The sequence below is a fragment of the Pristis pectinata genome, chromosome 15 (genome assembly GCF_009764475.1).
Source record: "Pristis pectinata isolate sPriPec2 chromosome 15, sPriPec2.1.pri, whole genome shotgun sequence".
Classification (NCBI taxonomy): Eukaryota; Metazoa; Chordata; class Chondrichthyes; order Rhinopristiformes; family Pristidae; genus Pristis; species Pristis pectinata.
This window is the reverse complement of record NC_067419.1, coordinates 4,363,617-4,384,261: the sequence shown is the minus strand read 5'-3', so window position 1 is coordinate 4,384,261 and position 20,645 is coordinate 4,363,617. Positions and strand designations below refer to the sequence as shown.

General features: G+C 43.5%; 1 protein-coding gene across 1 annotated transcript in view; it reads left to right on the top strand.

Annotated features, from left to right (window-relative positions):
• nup205 (nucleoporin 205) overlaps positions 1-20,645 on the top strand; it is a 99,844-nt gene that overhangs the window by 16,959 nt on the left and 62,240 nt on the right. The window contains exons 8-14 of the mRNA XM_052030533.1: positions 4,300-4,475; positions 6,991-7,107; positions 10,021-10,158; positions 10,590-10,740; positions 13,222-13,427; positions 16,646-16,828; positions 17,288-17,338. Of these exons, the coding sequence (XP_051886493.1) occupies positions 4,300-4,475; positions 6,991-7,107; positions 10,021-10,158; positions 10,590-10,740; positions 13,222-13,427; positions 16,646-16,828; positions 17,288-17,338 (1,022 nt within the window). The remainder of the gene's footprint in view (positions 1-4,299; positions 4,476-6,990; positions 7,108-10,020; positions 10,159-10,589; positions 10,741-13,221; positions 13,428-16,645; positions 16,829-17,287; positions 17,339-20,645) is intronic.

The following is a 20,645-nucleotide window of genomic DNA, read 5'->3' as shown; positions in this document are numbered from 1 at the left end:
TCACAGGCACATAGCATGAGATAAGCAGCTTTCACAAGGAAATTAAACATAAATTATACACAAGTTTTATAAGAGAACACAATTAGAACAAAAAAAACAAAAGGTCTATTTTAGTGCAAGGTGATCAAAGTGGTCATGGTATTGCTAAACTGTGGTGATGAGAGTTGTGCCGGTTGGTTCAAGGACCGAATGGTTGAAGGGAAGTAGCTGTTCTTGAACCTGGTGATGTGGGACTTCAGGCTTCTGTACCTCCTGCCTGATGGTAAGATTTGGTTTCACGGGGTTGTATGTTTTGCCTTGCTATTGGAATCACAGTGATTCCATAGCATCATTCATTCCACAGTGAATCATAGGCCCTTTGTCCCACCATGTCTGCGCTGACCATGATGCCTATCCAGCTAATTCCATCTGTCTGCACAAGGTCTGTGTCCCTCCATTCCCTGCCTGTTCATGTGTCTAAATGCCTCTTAAATGTTTATATCGTATTAACTTCTTCCACCTCCTCTGGCAGCTTGTTCCAGTCAAAACAAAAATATCGTCTACTCCAGGCACTATCCTAGTGAACTACCTCTGCACCCTCTCCAAAGCCTCCACATCCTTCCTTTAGTGTGGTGACCAGAATTTTACACAGCACACCGAATGTGTCCCAACCAAAGCTTTATACAGTGCATAAAAAACTTGCATTTCAAATCTCATTTAAACTTTTTCCCCCCTCACCTTAAAGCTATGCCTTCTAATATTTGACATGTCCACCCTGGAGAGAAAGACTCTGACTCTATCTGTGCCTCTCAATGTTAAATGCAGGTCCTCCCCAGGTTACGAACTCCTGGCTTACGGACAGCCCCTACATACGATAAAAGTGTTTGGGAGACTGGTGGGATGGATGGGGATGGATTTGCTGGCTACCGCGGGGCTGCAGGCACGTTCTGCTGGGTGGGAATTGGGCATTTCCACGTGCCATCTCTTCCCATTCAACTCTGAGCCACGATAATCGGGGGCTGGGTCGAACCGAGCAGAGGTGGGAGCGCTGAGCGGATTCACTCGCTCACTCACTAGGTCAGTGAAGCTGGCTGGCGGCCGCTCTTCCGACGCTCCAGAGAAAGCAGTCCAAGTTTGTCTAACCTCTCCCAGCAAATATTCTCTAATCCAGGCAATATCCTAGTGAACTACCTCTGCGCCCTCTCCAAAGCCTCCACATCCTTCCTTTAGTGTGGCAACCAGAATTTTACACAGCACACCAAATGTGGCCCAACCAAAGCTTTATACAGCAGTAGCCTGATTTCCCAACTTTGATACTCCGTGCCCCAACCGATGAAGGCAAGGATGCTGTAAGCCGCCTTTACCACCTGTCCACTTGTGTTTGCCCTTCCAGGGAGCTGTGGACTTGCAACTCAAAATCCCTGTGTCTATCAGTGCCCTGCCATTTCCTGCATACTTTCCTCTTGCACTTGACTTCCCAAAATGCATCATCTCACACTTGCCCAGATTAAGCTCCATCTGCCAGTTCTCTACCCACATTTCCAACTGGTCAGCATCCTTCTGTATCCTTCGACAATCTCTTCACCACAACTCCACCAATTTTTGTGTTGACTACAAACTTTACCAGACAGACCACGTACATTTTCATCCAGATCATTTATAAAACACCAGAGGTCCCAGCACTGATCCTTGTGGAACATCACTGGTTATAGACCTCTAGTCAGAGAAACACATCTCCACCACTATCTTCTGTCTTCCATGACTGAGCCAATTTTGTATCCAACTTACCAACTTGCAGTGGACCCCCTGTGACTTAATCTTCTGGACCAGTCCACCATGGGGGACCTTGTCAAGTGCTTTACTGATGTCCATGTAGACAATATCCACTGGCCTACTCTCATCAATCATCTTCATCACTTATTTGAAAAACTTAACCAGATTTGTGAGGTAGGACCTTCCCTGCACAAAGCCTTGCTGACTTTCCCTAATAAGTCCGTGCTTTTCCAAATGCAAGTAAATCCTGTCCCTAAAGATAATCCCCAGTAATTGCCCTACCACTGGTGTAAGGCTGACTGGCCGATAACCTCCTGGTTGCCCTTCTTCAACACAGGAACGTTGGTGATTCTCCAGTCTTGACCTTCCCTGTCACTAGAGAGGATGCAAAGATCTCAGTCGAGTCCCCAGAATTCTCCTCCCTTGGCTCCCTCAGTGTCCTTGGATCTATTCCATCAGGCCCTAGGGGCATATCCACCTTAAAGTTTTTCAAGAGACCCAACACCAACACCTTAATATTGACTTTCCCTAGAATATTGACATATCCCTCTGTGATCTCATGATCATCCATGTCCTTCTCCATGGTGCATACTGGTATAAAATACTCATTTAGGACCTCGTCCACTTCCTCTGGCTCTAAGCATTAATTCCCTCCTTTGTCCTTGAGTTGGCCTACCCTTTCCCTCACTACCTTCTAGCTTTTAACACACACATAAGCATTTATATTAAGGATTCTCCTTAATCCTACTTGCCAAGGACATTTCATGGCCCTTTTTAGCCCTTCTATTTCCTTGCTTAAGTAATTTTCTGTTTCCTTTATGTTCCTTAAGGGCCTGTCTGATTTCAGCTTCCTTTTTCTTTTTGATACAATATCTTTGGATGTCCAAGGTTCTCGGACTTTGCCATCTTGAAAAGAACGTGCTGGTCCTGAACCTGCTGGCCTTTTTAAAACTCCCACACATCAGATGTGGATTTCCCTCCATATAGCCACTGTTCCTGTCTAATACTGTTATAAATAGCCTAACACAATTTAGCACCTTTACCTGAGGACTGGTGTTGTCCTTATCCATGGCTGTCTTAAAACTTAGGGAATCATGATCACTGTTCCAAAAATGCTCCCCCAGTGAAACTTTGATCATCTGGTACAAGGTCAAATATGGACCCTTCCCTAGTTGGGTTATTTACATGCTGTTTCAAGAAACCCTCCTGGATGCACCTAACAAATTTTTCCCCATCTAAGCCTGGTTAATTTTGGGGAAGTTAAAATCACCACTACAACTACCCTGTTGTTTTTACATCTTTCTGTAATCTGCCTGCATATCTGTTCCTCTAGCTGGCTATTGGGAGGCCTACAGTATAATCGCATCATAGTCTTTGCACCATTATTATTTTTGAGTTCTACTTACATGGTCTTGCTGTATGAGGCCTCCTCGATATCCTCTCTAAATGCAGCTGTGACATTCTCCCTGATCAGTAATGCAACTCCCCCACCTCTCTTGCATCCCTCACTGCACATCTGAAACATCTGTACCCTGAAATGTTGAGCTGCCAGTCCAGCCCCTCTCTTTAACCAAATCTCTATAATGGCGTAGTTCCATGTATTATTCCAAGCTTTTAGCTCATCTGTCTTACCCACTATACACCTTGCATTAAAATAAATATACTTCAGAACGTCCGTCCCTCCGCGTTCATTAACTTGGCCCTGCCTGTTCACCAAAGCCCGCACTTTGACCTCAACAGCAGCACCTTTACCGCAAGACAGTCCTCAAAATGGCCACACACGGGAGATTGCCTCCCTTTTATGTGCTGCCAGTAGAGGGACAAAATATCCAATCTCTTAGCTGCACCCCACCTTTTTAGCCAGTCACTGCTGCTCCTCCTTTACTGCTGTGTCTGCCAGTAGGGAAAAACTCAGTGTCTTACTGTCAAAAAAATTCAAATGTTTCACGCTCTAGTTCCCAGTCTGTTTTGTATTATTTTCTTTATCTTTTCTTACTCTTTGCAACCAAGAGCTTCTGCGTAGCTGCCAAGGGATGGCATGACCTGGGCCATTTGCCTTGTCCGAGGTGTGCAGCCACTTCTCCTGGGTTACCTTTTCTGAAGCTGGGCCAAGCTGCTTATCTACAGCTTGGTTTCTGCAACTTTGTCAATTGTTGGTGGGGCTGGTATCTGGTAATTCAGATTCCATGACTTAAACTTGGGGAATGGGGATTTTGTATATTATTGTGTCGCTGTGTATCACCAGGTAACTAAGAACTTGGTGCATCATTTCGCCCGTCTTCTTTAAACCGGTGACATAAGTACTTTCCTCTCCCTCCACATGCATTGCAGAACTAATTAATAGTATTGTAAAGGCTGCTTAAAACATCTACAAGGTTTGTGAGGTTTTTAGCACGTGACTGTGAAAGGTATCCACTCAAGAAAACATTTCTTGGAGTTGGAGCCTTTTGAGTAGTAATCGTGCCATATCAATTATAAAGTTGAGTGTGTGGGATGTGAATACCCATTGCCAGTGGTCTTAGTGTGCCTGTTCTGTTTTACCCCCAGCTTTGACAGAGTTCACAGAGGCAGATGAGTTGATTGCAAACATGGCGATAGGACAGAATGCCTTCCTTTTCCTCACTGAAGCTGTGGTGGGGGCTGAGGGTTTATACCTGGATGAGTTCTACATCCGCAGGATTCACAACCTCGTTGCAGACTTTTTGACGCTCATGCCAATGAAGGTGAGTTGGAGAGGCAGGGGGGAGAAAAATGTTGTGCTGGGTTTTCACTGTGATTCTGAATTTGTATCCCTGTTTGTACCATTCACTGCAGAGAACAAGTCAGCAGTTCATCATTTCCTTCATACTTTAGAAAAGTACAGTTGTATTCGTTCTAATTCCAAATAAAACAAGTACACCCTCCCACTAATCATTATGAGTAAAACTGTATTTTTAAATTTAAATTCTGTATTCCTGGAGGTGGCATGAGAAGACATGGTGGTAAAATTTTGATTGTGCTGTCTGTGCTCAGAGCTGGCATTGCAACCCCCTGTTAGTGGGAATGAACCAGTACACAGATCCTTTCGTTGTGACTCCACTCTGAGAGGTTAAATGAACAGCAAGGTCAAATGAATCAAAATTTTGCTGGTTGATCTAAGCCATCGGTAAATCCCTTATTAAAATTACATGGGTGGGATTCATAACCACATACAGTAGGTTGTTCACAGTGATCACCAATGACTTGTTTACTAATGTATATGAGTGTGGGCCCTTTTGCAAATGCTGCGGTTCTACCCAGAAGCAGGTCTATGATGTCTGTCTTCACCACTATTTAATTGATCTTGAGGCAATCTCTTTGTTTCAAGGCTTTTTAGCTGGGAAATGTATGTTAGGAAATAAAAAAAGAAAAACAAAATAGGTTTTGTGAATAAAGTATGTAATCTTGATATCAAACATTGTAACAAATTAGCCAGCACTTTCATCATTGGGGAGAGGTGCCAGAGCAGGGCGCAAGATCTCGGAATGCATTTAAAGGTGTATGCTTAAGGCAGTTTCAAAAACTGTTGGAACTTGTGAATCGCATTATATGGAAACCAGTTGTTTTTCTTAAGTAGCAGTTACTTCGCATTTGTCAGTCCACGTAGATTACACGTAACATTTTAGAAGGCGGTTAAGACAAATTAATATTTAAGTTGTGAATTATAATTATGCAAGATTTTTTTTCTTATCTCCCTGCCTACAGACTTGGGAGAAAAGTCTGTGGTGCAACAAAAAGCGAGGATGAGCAAAATTAAATTAGCTCATCACTTTACTAGTTAAACATGTAACCTGGCACCCAGCTGCATTTGGAGCTACTTATTAATAGATCAGAGACACTTCAGCAGAGAAGAAGGTTCCTTGTCCTCTGGCATTGGTGCCAATGTCAGCTGCACTTTTACCTTTTGCCTTTTCCGAAGTACTTTCAAATGTCTCCTGTATATTGAACAATCCATCCTTAGTAAACCTGAGCTGGTGGCGCTGGATCTTCGTAAATCCATTGCAATGATGGGTTCCTAGAAGTCTTTCACCTTGGCCAAATTTGGCAGACACTGATGGTGTACACATGTTATTTCAACATCAAAATATCCTATCTTTACCCTCGTGCTTCTAATAATTCATTTCGACTATATATTAGATGAAGTCACGAGATTGTGTACTGTAGAACTTGTGCACTGTAATGCAAGGTTATTGCTTTATTGTGGAGGGTCGTGGCTGTCACTTGACAGCGCTGCCCCCTATCTGGTCAGAAGACACACCACTGCCAATCAAGGTTTGGCCCTGCCCCACCTATCAGTGCACATCTGACCATTGGCCTTTGTAATCGATTAGTCCTTGCTGGCACCGGGCCATTGGCCTTTGTAAGTTACCTGGGCTGGACCCCCCAGCCCTCCAGCACTATAAAGAGCGGCACATGTGCTCGGCTCTCTCTCTTTGTGACCTTCGAGGCACTACCCTGCTTCACTCCAGGCCGAGTACTGTGGAACGGCGCTGGAGAAATCATTGCTGAGGTGTGCACTGTTTAAGGGTTGGGAGTGTTTTAGTTAGTGTCCCTAGTAGCGGAAAACCGTGCCTGCACTGAGTCAAGGGGTGGCGGGTATCGTATTGCTTTTCCTTGATTGTATGTCCCTAGTTTGTTGTGTGTGTGTATTTCCCCCCCCCCTTGCGATTTCCCACGTTCGCTATAAACTGTGTGCTGGTGTTATTCCTGTTACCATTTTCCCACACTCGTCTTTTGTAAATAAATCATTTACTGCCAGACTGTGTTCAGAGTTCTTGCCTTTTGAGACTCCGAATCTGTTTCCTCACTCACAACAATTGCATTGATCAAGTTTGATCCTATAGGAAGGACCAAGGAATGTGAACTTAACCGCTCAGTGGTAGGGATAGGCTAGTTGTGAGACAGTGGATGTTTTACCAGAAAGTATTGAGCTCCTCTAATGTCTTGGAAGTATGTCCTCACTCGCATCAAGCTCCCTCCACTCATCTCCACTATCCTTGCTGAGCTATATTGGCTCTGATTTTGGAATTTCCATCTGAGTCTTCAAATGCATCTGTGGGCTTCCCTTCCCAATCTGAATAGTTTTCTTCAGCCCCCTTCTGAGATTGCAGAAGACGATGGAGCAGCCAGTGCTCCGTCAGTTTGGTGTGGCTGAAAATGGCCTAAAAAGAGGCATCACGAGTAAGGTGTGATCCTTGTGCTCTTTCCCCCGTCCCACAGGTTAAACAGCTGCGGAACCGTGCGGACGAGGACGCCCGGATCATCCACATGAGCCTGCAGATGGGCACCGAGCCACCTTCCACCCTGCGGCGTGACCTCGAGCACCTGATGCTGCTGGTGAGATGAAGACAGAGACACCTCTCTGTCCCCTTGGAGTTTAAGATGTGCAGTGCACAACAACAACTTGCATTTATGTAACTTGCATTAATGTTCTTGTGAAGAAACGGGGATCTGAAAGGTTGTCGACAGAGTTTGAATGCTGCTGCGGTATCTGTAGGGAAGGGAGGACTAATGAAGGAAAAAGAGGCAGCACTTAAATTTCAAAGAACGTCCTTGGTTTGCCGTCCGTAATTTGGTGTCTTTGTGGATATATCTGGCCACAAGTACCAAAGTGAAGTATGGTGAATGCAGGAAATCTGAAACAAAAACAGAAAATGATAACAGGTCAGGCAGTATCTGTGGAGAAAGGAACAAAGGCAGTCTTTCACACACAACTGTCAAACAGGGTGAAAAACTGAAGGTGCAGAGAAAGGAAGGGTGGTGGTGTGCAGTGGTGGAGTGAAGTCAGGAGAGAGGAGAGAATACCAGGGAAGATTTGTGACAGGTTGGAAGGTGAGAAAATCTAAATTGGGAAGGGATGCTTGTGCAAGGTAACAAAAGGCCTACAAGAGTTGGAATTACAAGAATGGGCCACTCTGTTATTCAATATGGTTGTGATTGATCTGACTGTAACCTCAACTCTGGATTCTCAGCCACCTGTCGTAATCTTCTACCCTTTTATCAAAAACCTATTGACCTCTGCCTTAAAAATACTCAAAGACTCTCCTTTTAGGGGAAGAGTTGCAAATACTCATGACTTAGAGAAAAAGTGTTTAAAATAGGCCATCCCTTCTGTCTAAACAGTGATTCCCTCATTCTACATTCCCACACAGGAGGAAACATTCTCTCCACATCCACCTTGTCAAAATCCCTCAAGGTCTTAAGTTTCAATCGTTCCCTCCCCCCTCCCTCCCTTAAATTCCAGTGAATGCATGCTGACTTTTCCTCAAGGGACAACTTGCCCATTCCATGTATTAGTTTAATTAACCTCTGAACTCCTTCCAAGGCATTAACGTCCTTCCTTAAATAAGGGGACGAATAGTGTACACAATACTCCAAATGTAGTCTCTCAAATCCAATATAAATGAAGCATAACCACCCTATATTCATCTACAATCCCTCTAGCAATAAACATTAATCTTCTGTTTGCTTTCCCAGTTACCTTCAGCCACACGCCCAGCCTTGTGCATTAGGACATCCTGGGATTCCCCAGAGCTCTGTGGTCTCATCATTTACGTCATGTTTTAAATTTTTCCAGGCAAGATGGACAATTTCATACTTTCCCGGATTCTCACAAGACACAGGAGCAGAAGTTGGCCATTCGGCCCATTGAGTCTGCTCCATGAACTAAACTAAACTAAACTAAACTAAACTATTCCTATCTAGCCCCAATTTCCAGCCTTATCCCCATATCCCTTGATACCTTGACTAATTAGATACCTATCAATCTCCTCCTTAAACACCCCCAATGATCGGGCCTCCACAGCTGTACATGGCAAAGAATTCCATAAATTCACTACCCTCTGGCTAAAGAAATATCTACTCATTTCTGTTTTAAACGGGTACCCTCTAATTCTAAGACTGTGCCCTATAGTCCTGGACTCACCCACCAAGGGAAACAGCTTAGCCACGTCTACTGTGTCCAGTCCTTTCAACATTCGAAACGTTTCTGTGAGGTCCCCTCTCATTCTTCTGTACTCCAGTGAGTACAGTCCAAGAGCCGACAAACGCTCATCGTATTATACCTAGTGTGCCAAATTTTTACCCATTCACTGAACCAATATATATCCCTTTTTCCTCCTTGTGACTGGGTCGCTATTTACTTTGCTGTAAAGTGATTACTTGACATTATGGAGGGAATGACAGAAGTAGTTGCTACCTGAATCTGTTGAACTTGAATGTTGAGGCCGGGTAAGTGTAATGTGCCTTGTCAGAAGAAGAGGTGCTGTTCCTTGAGCTCGTAGTGAACTTTATTGGAACAGTGTACGAGGCTGAGGATTCACAGGTCAAAGTGGAGGAAACAAGACTGGTGGAAATACTCATGAGACCTGACACGGACTTGATGGGACAAATTAGTTCTTCCTATTAATAAGAGAATGTGAGAGTGGGAGTGAGACAGGATTAAAGCGACAGGCCAGTGGAACCTTAGGCAGACCTTAAAATGAAAAACCTGCCAGTAAATCAGTGCATCAGGTGGGGGGAAAGTGTCTGGGGTCCCTGGGTGGTGGAAGAGAGACACTGAAGTTCAGGTGCCAGATCTCCTGCAGTGGCTTGGGAAGGAGGGAGCATTGGTGGAGATGGAAGAGTGGACCAGGTTCACATTGGAGGGAATGGATCCTACAGCAGCTGAAAGGTGAATGAGTGAAGGAGACCACGGCAGTGCTATGAGGTTGCGAGTGTTAGAAATTGCGGAAAACCCTTATAATGTGGAGGATGGTAGGGTGGACAAAGGGAATCCTATTCTTGTTCTGGGGGTGAGCAGAAGTGTAGGAAACGGGAAGGATACAGTCTCAGGCCCTGCCCACCTGTGGCAGACGGGAACCCGCAGATGAAGAAAGAGACAAGGCATCTTGGAAACACTGGTCATGGAAGACGGCATTATCGTATCTCTGGTAATTTAGCCAGAGATTGTGTTACGTCAACTATAGTGCTAGTTTCCTCTGGTTCAGGTGGACTGCTGAGGACATACAGTGGCAGAAATAGGTACTGCAGGTTGAGAACTGGAATCTTTAAATTGTTCAAGAGCCAGCTTGTGTGCACACTGTCAAATACTTCAAATTTTGTAGCTTTGCCAGTAGTGAAACAGTACCAGTGCAGTTGATGCTGTTCATTTAAAGTATATGTACCTAAATTACTCATGCCCAAGTTGATATTTCTATGGCTTCGTGCAATGAATTATTCCAGAGATGACCATTCTCCTCCTCTTGATAGATTGGGGAGTTGTACCTGAAAGATCCTTTCAAACTTGAACTTGCCCTTGAGTATTGGTGTCCGTCTGAACCACTGCAAACCACGGCCACGACTGGTTCCTTCTCGGGTTTGACCCACCATAGACCACCGCAACGTCAGGTATGTCAGACAAGTTGCACGATTCAGCTGTGATAGATACTCAGTAAGAAATATGGATCAAAGGAGTTAATAGAGCTGAAGTACAGATCAGCCGTCAGAATGATGGACAGGCTCAAGGGGATCTAGGTCTGCTGTTTCTGTACACCCCATTGATTGAGGAATGTGCTTCAGCTTTACTTTGCCTTTCTGCAATGACCGGTCGATGTTATGCCAGCTCTCATTCCCATACTTTCAGCCCCTTCTTGCTGTTTAATACTGTTCATTAAGCAGGTTCTTGGGAACTGTTGAGAATGAAAATATTCTGCGGTGATTGTGCCCGTCAACATTATGGAGAACATAATACTTGCCATATTTACTCGCATTTCAGCAAAGTACATGCAAATCTTAAACTTGAATTACCAAAGTTATTAATTGTTTTTTGTTTCTTGCAGGTTGTTCTATCTAAATTTGTGAGACAGATGGGAGATATGTTGCCCCCATCTCTCTACCTACCCTACCTTAAGATGCTGCGTGGACTGGCCAATGGGCCACATTGTGCACATTACTGCTTTAGTCTACTCAAAGTCAATGGCAGCAGCCATGGTAAGCTTTGCCTGCTCAAACTGTAACTGTTATAGTGTTGAGTGCCATGTACGTGGGAGGCCTGACAGGAAATCGGTTGAAAATCCATCAAAAATATTCCTGACATTTAACACTGAAGAATTTTGTGACGTGAAGGCGAGTTACAAACACAAGACTGTGCTTTGCACACAGTCTTTTGGGCAAAGTCACTGTCCAGTGTTGTACAACCTACTCCGTTACCCCGAAAATGTTTCCACTTTGCCAATTTAATATGGACACAGCTTTAATTTTAGTTTTGGTAACTGGTACATCAGTCCTTTTTGTTGCCTCCTCAATAAGCAGCTCATATTTAAGGTACATTGGTCCTTTTAAGGTACATAATTTAAGGTACATAATTTAAGGTACATCAGTCCTTTTTGTTGCCTCCTCAATGAGCAGCTCATATTTTGCCGAGTGCCAAATAACTTTGTCCTTTTTCTCTGTCAAAGTTTTTCCACCTCTTTCATCAGTCTTTGGTCTGTGCTTATGAGGTTTATCCTCCCACTTTTCTGAATAGCAGTGTGACACTCGTGCAGTGCTCTGGCTCCATCCCCATATTTAGGGATGATTGGAAGATTGTGCTCTGCAATTTTCACCCTTCTGTTATCTTCTGTACAAGGTGACTTCTACTCGATAAACCTGGAAAGTAGAGGTCAATCAATCTAATGTCCTTAGCTTTTTAAAAAAAACAGTAGGGGAGGCGATATCAATTTTCACCTGGAAAAGCAGAGGTTAATTAGGGACAGCTATTGTTGGTTTGCTCACAGTGAATCATCAATGTGATTGAATTCTTTGCTGAATTAACTTTAAGGATGGAGGAAAGGAGTATGTTAAGTATTTATACAGATCTCCAGAAGGGAGTTGATAATGTACTTGTAAAACAGAAGGACATCAAGTAAAAGTGGGACGGTACAGGAGACAGAAGACTATGCTAAAACGTATATTTTATTGTTTGGAAATATGCAGTGGGGTCTCCCAAGGGCTAGAACCATTGTGTTTTCGTATATGAATGGCACATTCAGAATGACCACCATTTTGCAGTCTGCAGGAATACAAAGCTTGGGAATGTGGTAAATAGTGAGCAGTTCAGGAGGATGCTTAGTGAAATGGTCAGGTGCCTGGCAAACGCAATTTAACACAGAGAAGTGAAATGCTGCATCTTGGTGTGGCAAGGCAATATCCAAATGGGATACGAGAGCAAAATGGCCTGGAACTGCACATGCAGATCTTTGGGGGTGAGGGCAGACTGATAAAGTGATTAAGGGTGAAGACACAAAAGCTGCAGATGCTGAAAATCTGAAATAAAACAAAATGCTAGAGACACTCAGCAGGTCAGTAAAGAGGAACGGTTAACACTTCAGGTGCAAGGCCCAGAACACTGACTGAAATATTCTGTTTTCTTCTTATTGAAGGGGATTAGCAAAGCACTTCACTTCGCAGATGCCACTTAGCTAAATACAAAATCTAAGGAGTCAAAACTAAACCCTATCCCTATTACGCCTTGTGTGGATTATTGTGTGCAACATCGGCATTGCTCTTTAGGAAGGGCGTAAGTGCTTTGGGTTAAATGCAGTAAGGATTTATCAGAATCAGAGACCTAAGTAATGTGGTGAGACTGAAGAAGCTGTGATTGTTTTCCTTCAAGTCGAGAAGATTAAGGCAAGGTTAACAGAGATTGTTAAAACCATGTGTGCCTATTACATAGGATACCATAGATCTGCTATCTGACTATTCAGAAATCCCAGTGGTTCAGCATCTGCCTGACCAGGTAATGTTTGTCGTGCTCCCTTCCCAAAGGGGCCGTGGTTCCCACGCTCCCTTTCACACACCCGAGCTCTGGTTCCTGTGCTCTTTCCTCTCCCCGGGGCCCCTGTTCCTGCTCACCTTTTCAACTTGTCTGGGTCACCAGAAAATTTATTATCATTCTGTGAATCAAAAGGTTGTTGAGGTATTGATGGAAATAGCATCCAGTAATCTGGAAAATCTGTCAGTCCAGCACTGCCAAAATTCCCAAGTGTGCCACATTATTGGAGATTCACTGGAGTTAGATTCCATGGGAACTTCCAACAGATGGTGTTCTTGAAGAGGTCTAATTCATAGGATTATTGGAAAAAGGCTAAAGCGGACAGCTCATTGCAAAAGCCCTTTGGGCCTCTCTCTGTGCAGTGTCATTCAGTGATTATGTATTTGATGTTTAAAGTTCTTGATTGAAACTGGTGCATCAGTAATTGGTGAGACAACTGCACTGTGGCTAGATGGTCTGTTGCCGTCCACCTGGTAGGATCACTGGTGATGATGGTTACTGAGGTGAAGTTCATAGGAATTAATACAGCTCTGTCACACACCAACATCTTAAGAAAGGAGATGGGGAAGTTGATGGAAGGAGGATTAACAAAAATAATACTGATGACTTCAGTGGTTTTCATTAATTGATAGACAACTGGTATTCATTGTTTCTTGTAGTGGAGAATATCCAGGTTGTTGGAGGCAACCCGGTGTCATGGGAACACTTCTTCCATTCATTGATGTTGTACCACGAGCATTTACGGAGAGACATCCCGAGCACAGACACCATACAGTACAGGCACATGCCACTGAGGGGCATAACGCAGCGGGAGATGGACGGCCTCATCGCCTTCTTGCAACTTACCGCCACCATCGTCAGCTGGGTAAAGTATTCTTGAACGGACTCCACAAACCCACCTCTAAGGACGTTCTCAGTGGAGATCTCATCCCTCTATTTACTTTGTGGACACTTGCTGTCTTGTGGCTTTTATCCCCTGCTTCCCTCACTTCAATAATTTGTGTCACGAGATGTGGATGTGCAGGGCCTCATCTGGCCCCTAATCACTGTTCTGAACTTGGACTAGATTTGGGTTTAAGTCTCGAGCCTTGCTTACGAGCTTGGCTCAGCTTCCGTGAGTGAACTGGCCAAGCCCTCCAGGGAAATGCACCATTTTTCACTTGTGTATTCCTTATGGAGCATAGTCCCCGTGAAGCTGTTACTTTGGTGCCAACAGCAGTGTTATTAATGTACCAGCAGAAGAAAGTAACTTAAGTTGGAATGAATACTTCTCAGCCGGATTCTCCCCTTTCGTTTTCACTCATTTCTTTCACTTGTTAATTTAGCTTTTTTCTGTTTGTTATCACTGTACTTAACTCCCTACCTGGTTTTCTACATGCCCATTTTGAACAAAAATCACTTTCTGGATTTAGTTATTTAGTGAGATCCTACTGTCAACTCAATCATTCAAGGTTGGCCTCCAAATGACTGTGAAGCAGTTTTGTAGTCAGCTGAGGCTCCAATTTTGAGAGAATCTGCTGGTCACTCACTTGTTGAGTTGCCCTCTCAATGCTGCCAGGCAGTGTGTTGGCACCTCATGGCACCACCTGCTGGGTATAGGGCACATGCTGCACACATGGCCAAGGCTGCCAAAAACTAATGGACACATGGCCAAGGCTGCCAAAAACTAATAGCCCACTGATGTTGTTTTGCCTTTCTTCTGAATAACAAAGGTGATAAATGTTAGCAGCCACAGTGCTTGTGGGGGAAAAAAAGACAAAAATATTAACCTGTAAAATATGACTGACTTTAATATATTACGTTAATGAATTAAATAAAACTGACAAATATCTCAATGTAAACAATTAAGGTAATCCACTTTGAAACTTCACCTTTGCTTCATTTTCAGCTGTGCTTACCTCTGAGCTTTTTGGGTATAGAAAATCTTAAAACACTGAAGTTCCACAGACCTAATGGTCCATGAGCTTAGATCATTAAATATGTCATGATAAGGTCTAATGGTATGCTGGCCTTTAAGTCTGGATGACTAGAATACAAGGCCCTGGTTAGACCACATCTGGAGAATTGTGAATATTTCTGGACAACACATCTAGAGAGGATTAAATTGTCCTCTAGTTTTGGTGGGTTGGTCAGTCTGCAGCTGGGGAATGTAGTTTGAAACTTGGAACCAGAACTTAAGGATTGAAGTTACGAAACATGTGCAAAAGGTGGTGCATTTTGAAACTTCTCTACCATCAGCAGTTGATTGTGTCAATTTAAATCTGGGATTGAAGGAATGTGGCACAAAGGCAGTTGCAGACTTGTTCACAGGTTCGCCCTTATCTCATTGAATACTTGAGTAGCTTGAAAGACATATGTTTTAGTTCATGTGATCACAACAAATAAACTTCAATCTGAGGAGCAGATTATACATGTCAGCTGTTGTGGTGTTCTTCCAAACTAGCCAGCTGGGGCGCTTGGTCGGTGTTGAGTTGCCTTGTCCTAACTTTAGGTTTCCATGGAACCATACAGTACAAGAAGACCGTGAGCCACATCATGCCTGTGCCAGTTATTTGAAAGAGATCTAATTGGTTCCAGATGCCTTCCTCTTGCCACATAGCCCTGCAAACTCTTACTTTTCCAGAAGTTCTGCAACTGCCAGTAGATTTGGATTGGAATAGGGAAAATCAGCCAATTCTCCTGCTCGTGTTTGTTTTCCATGGACTGAATGGTGAGAGGAACAAATTGGCCAAGGGGACCGTATTTCCAGATTTGCTGCTGATTCAAAACCAGGTGGGGTTGTGAGTAGTGAGGTGGATGTAAAGAGGCATTAAGACGGTATAGACAACCTAAGTGTGTAGGTGAGAACGTGGCGGATAGAACAATATGTGGAAAACGGAGGTGCCCAGAACAATATTTTTTACAATGGTGAAAAACACTGTGATGCTCAAGAACTCAGCAGCATCATAGTGTTTTTAATGTAGATGCTAGGACCCGCAGTCCTTTGTTTCTCTTTTTTAAAATGGTGACAGATTGGGAAACACTGATGTTCACAGGGACCTAGGTGCTCTTGGACACAACAAGTCAACACTGACACACAGGTGCAACAAGCAGTTGGAAGGACAAATGGTATGTTGGTTTTTATTGCCAGAGGATTTGAGTATAGGAATGAAGTCTTACTTCCACCGAATTGTTCCATAACAGACCCCGATACCTTCATCAAAGGAGTGAGGATAAAATGGAATAACTAGTCGATTCAGAGGATAAGCCAACAAGCTTCATTCTTTATTTCAGATATATTGCTGTGGCAAAGAAGTTGATTTAGTTATTTGAGCCTGAAGCTGGTGCTGTTTTATTGAAGAGTTTTACTGGAGAAGAGCATTAAGATACCACAGCAAATCATCACTAGGATCATTTGTTTCAGTGTTGGATGTGTCTGTGTTCATCACAGATAACCAAGTGTAATTAAACTAGGTGCCAGGTTTGATCTCTGCTCTGCTGACCTGACTGCAATAGAGGCCAATAGTTGGCGTGGTGTTGTGAATGGTACATTGAATTGGGGTTGTGTCTGTGTCCACATCTATGTTTGTCTGTTCTCATGTGGGCCAGGGCAGGATTAAGCTGTGGTGCAAATCTTAAAGTCATAGGCACAGCAACGGGCCCTCGGACCCACTCAGTCCACACCATTTATCAAGCACCCATTTGCACTAATCCAATCAACTTCCCCCAGAATCTACCACCCACCTGCAAACTGGGGGTAATTTTTATCAGCCAATTAACCTACCAACCTGCATGTCTTTTGGGATACGGGAGGAACCCAGAGCACCTGAGGTCACAGAGAGAATGTTCAAGCTCCACAGGCAGCACTGGCGGTCAGGATCAATCCTGGATGACTGGAGCTGTGAGGCAGCAGCTCTATTGGCTGCGTCACTACTGTGCTTTCCAATTCCCTTGGCATAACGTGACTAGTGCCTGCGGGATTGTGCTGTAGTAAGACTCCAGTGCTATCATAAGGCAAAGAAGGCCTTGGGGTGGGGGGGGGGGGGGGAGGAGGGGAATAGCAGAAACTTTCCAGTGCTTATATTCACTCATTTTATCTTCCAGAGTGAGAATGCTCGTCTGGCTCTGTGTGAACACCCACAGTGGACGCCTATTGTGGTTATGTTGGGCTTAATCCAGTGCAGTATCCCACCGGTATTGAAGGCTGACATACTGAAGGCACTGGCAGCATTTGGCAAATCGCCAGAGATTGCAGCTTCTCTTTGGCAATCGTTGGAATATACACAGGTAAGTAAAACTAAATGCATGTCAAGTTTGGTAAGGTATGTTATGGTGTAGAGTGGAAACAGTTTCATAAAGGTGAAATGAAAATTCTCAGGAACAATGGCTCCTGCTACTAAACGGCAACACAGTGAGCACAGGCCTGAACTAGACCATGATGCCTTCTGGTCTTGTGACATTCTTTCTCTTGAACATGAATAGCTCATGTAAGGGACCTGTGACGAACAGTCTCGTTGCAGAACAGCTCGACAGAGCTGGGGAGGTCTGGGAATTAACACTGATAAAATGGGAAATCTGAGCCAAAATGAGAATACAGGACTTCTGCACTGCGTTCTCCCACCTCTGTCCCAAGCAATTTGTGATATCAGTTGTGCACATTCTGATTTTATCTTCAGCACAATCCATTGTTACTACTTTTCAATAATAACTGATCCATTTTTCAACCACGTCACTTTTATCTTTCAGATTTTGCAGACAGTTAGAATCCCAGGCCAGAGACAAGACACCGGAATTGAGGTAAGCATCTTCTAGATAAGGAGCCGTACTGAATGAGCAGGTGACCTGAGCTATGAAAAGTGTGTGACTAGTATTTCGATGCTTTCTCACGTGGATGCTCTGGGACTTATTGGTCGGTACCATACCAGTAATGGAGGAGGTGATGCATTGGATGCTGTGGCCAGCTGCACAGGAAAGGAAAGCTGAAGTGCTGAGGAAATAAATTATCCATGGACGAGATGAGAATGAGTGTGTCTTGGAGACTTTGCTTACCTTAAAATGCAAGTGCAAATGCTGAAATTAATTTACTGTTCTATCAGAATGTTTTAGCTGCACCATATAATTGTGTTTGTAAAATTGCTCTGAATGAAGTGCCTTCTCTTTGGACTGTCTCTTTCTATGACTATTTTCAGCAATTACCAGCCCTTCATTCAGACTTTGCTCATTTATAGTTGTTCACATCATCATTGTAACTCTTCCACACTAACTGGAACTATATCAGACATAAAAAATAAGAATCAGCCATGGTGGTGTAGTGGTTAGCGTGATGCTATTACAGCGCCAGCGACCAGGGTTCATTTCCGGCCGCTGTCTGTAAGGAGTTTGTACGCTCTCCCCGTGTCTGCGTGGGTTTCTTCTGGGTGCCCCAGTTTCCTCCCACATTCCAAAGATGTACGGGTTAGGAAGTTGTGGGCATGCTATGTAGGTGCCGGAAGCGTGGTGACACTTGCGGGCTGCCCCCAGAACACTCTATGCAAAGGATGTATTTTACTGTGTGTTTCGATGTACATGTGACTAATAGAGATATCTCTTAAAAGAAGAAAAGGCCATTCAGCCCCTTTGAACGTATTTTTGTCTTGTGGGAAATAGGTGCGGAATGAAATGTAATAACATAGGTCATCTTGTTTGCCAACAACTGAAAAAGAAACCTATCAATCATCCCAAAACACATTGGATCATCGTGGGGAATCAAATGAGGCAATGAATTCCAACGTTCAGTTGCAGGTGCCTTTGTCACCTCTAGGTTTGACTCTGTGAGTTGGCCTACCATTTTTCTTCCTGCATAAATGTGAAATCATCAATAAGTCTGCAATCGTATCCTAACGTGGCAAGCCCCATCATTTGTTGGCTCCTGGTCTAGCAATAAATCCCTTCCTCAAATCCTTTCATGGTCTCATCCTCCCTGTCTCAGTCAAGTCCTCCAGCTCTGCTAACCTCCAGGATTTCTGCTGTTCTCCAGTTCCGATCTGGGGTCTGTTCCTGATCTTAATTGCTCCACTGTTGGAAATCCTTGGTTGCACAAGGTCTTTAATTCTTTCTTCCTACAAGACATAACTTGCCCCTTTCCTTTAATTTTTTTGGTCACCTCTTCTAGGAGCTCCTCTTGAGGATCAGAATAAAATATTCTCTTAATAACACTGCTGCAAATTGTCTTGCAACATTTAACTACGATTGAGGATTAATTGAAGTTATTGGTATCTGGGAGATTAGCCCATTGATCTCTCATTAATTTTTTATTACACTTAGGGTAATAAAAAACTAAAGATAGTGGATGTTATTAATTTATATTTAAAATGAACCAGAAACGGTTGTCTTTCAAAATACTTCATGATGTTACGTGGCCCCTCGCTCTACTCTCTATACACACATGACTATGTGGCAAAGCATAGCTCCAATTCCATCTTCCAATTTGCTGACGATACTACTGTTGTTGGACAGGTGGCGTTGAGTCAGCTTAGTGGAGCAAGATAGGTCACCTGGTTGAGTGGTGCCACAGAAACAACTTCTCGCTCAACATCAGCAGAACTAAAGAGCTGATTGTTGACTTCAGGAAGGGGAAGGAGGGCGAACATGCACCAGTCTACATAGGGGGATCGGCGGTGGAGAAAGTCGGCAGCTTTAAATTCCTGGGCATTAACATATCAGAAGACCTGTCCTGGGTCCAGCACACAGATGCAATCATGAGGAAAGCGCACCAGTGTCTTTACTTTCTTTGGAGGTTCAGATTGTCATCAAAACACTTAGAAACTTATGCAGATGTACTGTTGAAAGCATCCTGACTGGTTGCATCATGGTCTGGTACGGCAATTCCAATGCGCAGGAACGTAAGAAGCTTCAGGGAGTAGTGGACTCTGCCCAATGCATCACAGGCACATCCCTCCCCACCATCGGTAGTATCTACAGGAGGCGCTGCCTCAAGAAGGCAACATCTATCATCAAAGATACCCACCATCTGGGCCACACCATCTTTTTGCAGCTAACGTTCGGGCAGGAGGTACAAAAGCCTGAATGAAGTCCCACACCACCAGATTCTTCCCTTCAACCATTTGGTTCTTGAACTAACTGGCAAAACCTTAATCACTACAGTTCAGCAGCACCATGATCACTTTGCACTAAAATTGACTTTGTTCTTTTGTTCTAATTGTGTTTTCTTGTAAAAAAAAAGTGTATAATTTATGTTTTTCTTGTGAATGTTGCTCATATGATGCTATGTGCCTATGATGCTGTTGCAAGTAAGTTTTTCATTGCACCTGTGCATACATGTGCTTGTGCATATGACAATAAACTCGACTTTGACCTTGGATAGTCACATCATGCACTTTCCCTCAAATCAGTTTGGAAGTTGAGACTGGCTTTGGTAAAAATGTGCAACCTCTCTTAAGGTGGATTTGTTTTTGGGTTTGTGTTCTGATTGGTCACAGCAGAAACAGCAAAATTATATTTGCTTGCTGCTGCTTTAGCCTCTCGAGAATGCACATTTCAGCCTGTCAGTATGCACACCTCCAGATAAGGAAAAGGTTGAGCATCCTTCTGGATTACTTCTATATGTATGGATCAATTATTGCTATTGTATTTGGATTGTTTGGATTTGATTAATGGCTGATGCGATCCCATTCTATTATGCAAATCACGTAGGGCTATCTTTAAGAGTATTTGCTTCTGAGAACAAATACTGTTCTAAATTCTGTAAATGATTACTGAGATAAGCTTGAGGCAATGAGGTTTTTATATATTTTTGTCTTGGAGTATTTTTGTAGTCATGATTATACCCTGGGCCACCCACTCTGAAGCTGCAGTGATTTAACCTAGTCAAATGATGTGATCAATAGCCACAAACGGAGACAGCTATTTTGTTATAATTGTAAAGTTTAAGGTTCAGCCAGGTGAAAAGCAGTCGACTCTGCATTTTCTGTAATTGACTCTTTATGTTTAATAGTTGTTACTTAGTCATTCTAATGTACAGGTATGTATTTGTTTGTAGTGTGGTAGATCAGATTCCCTTTCAATCAACAAAGATTGCGTGATGAATTGATAAATATTTCAATAA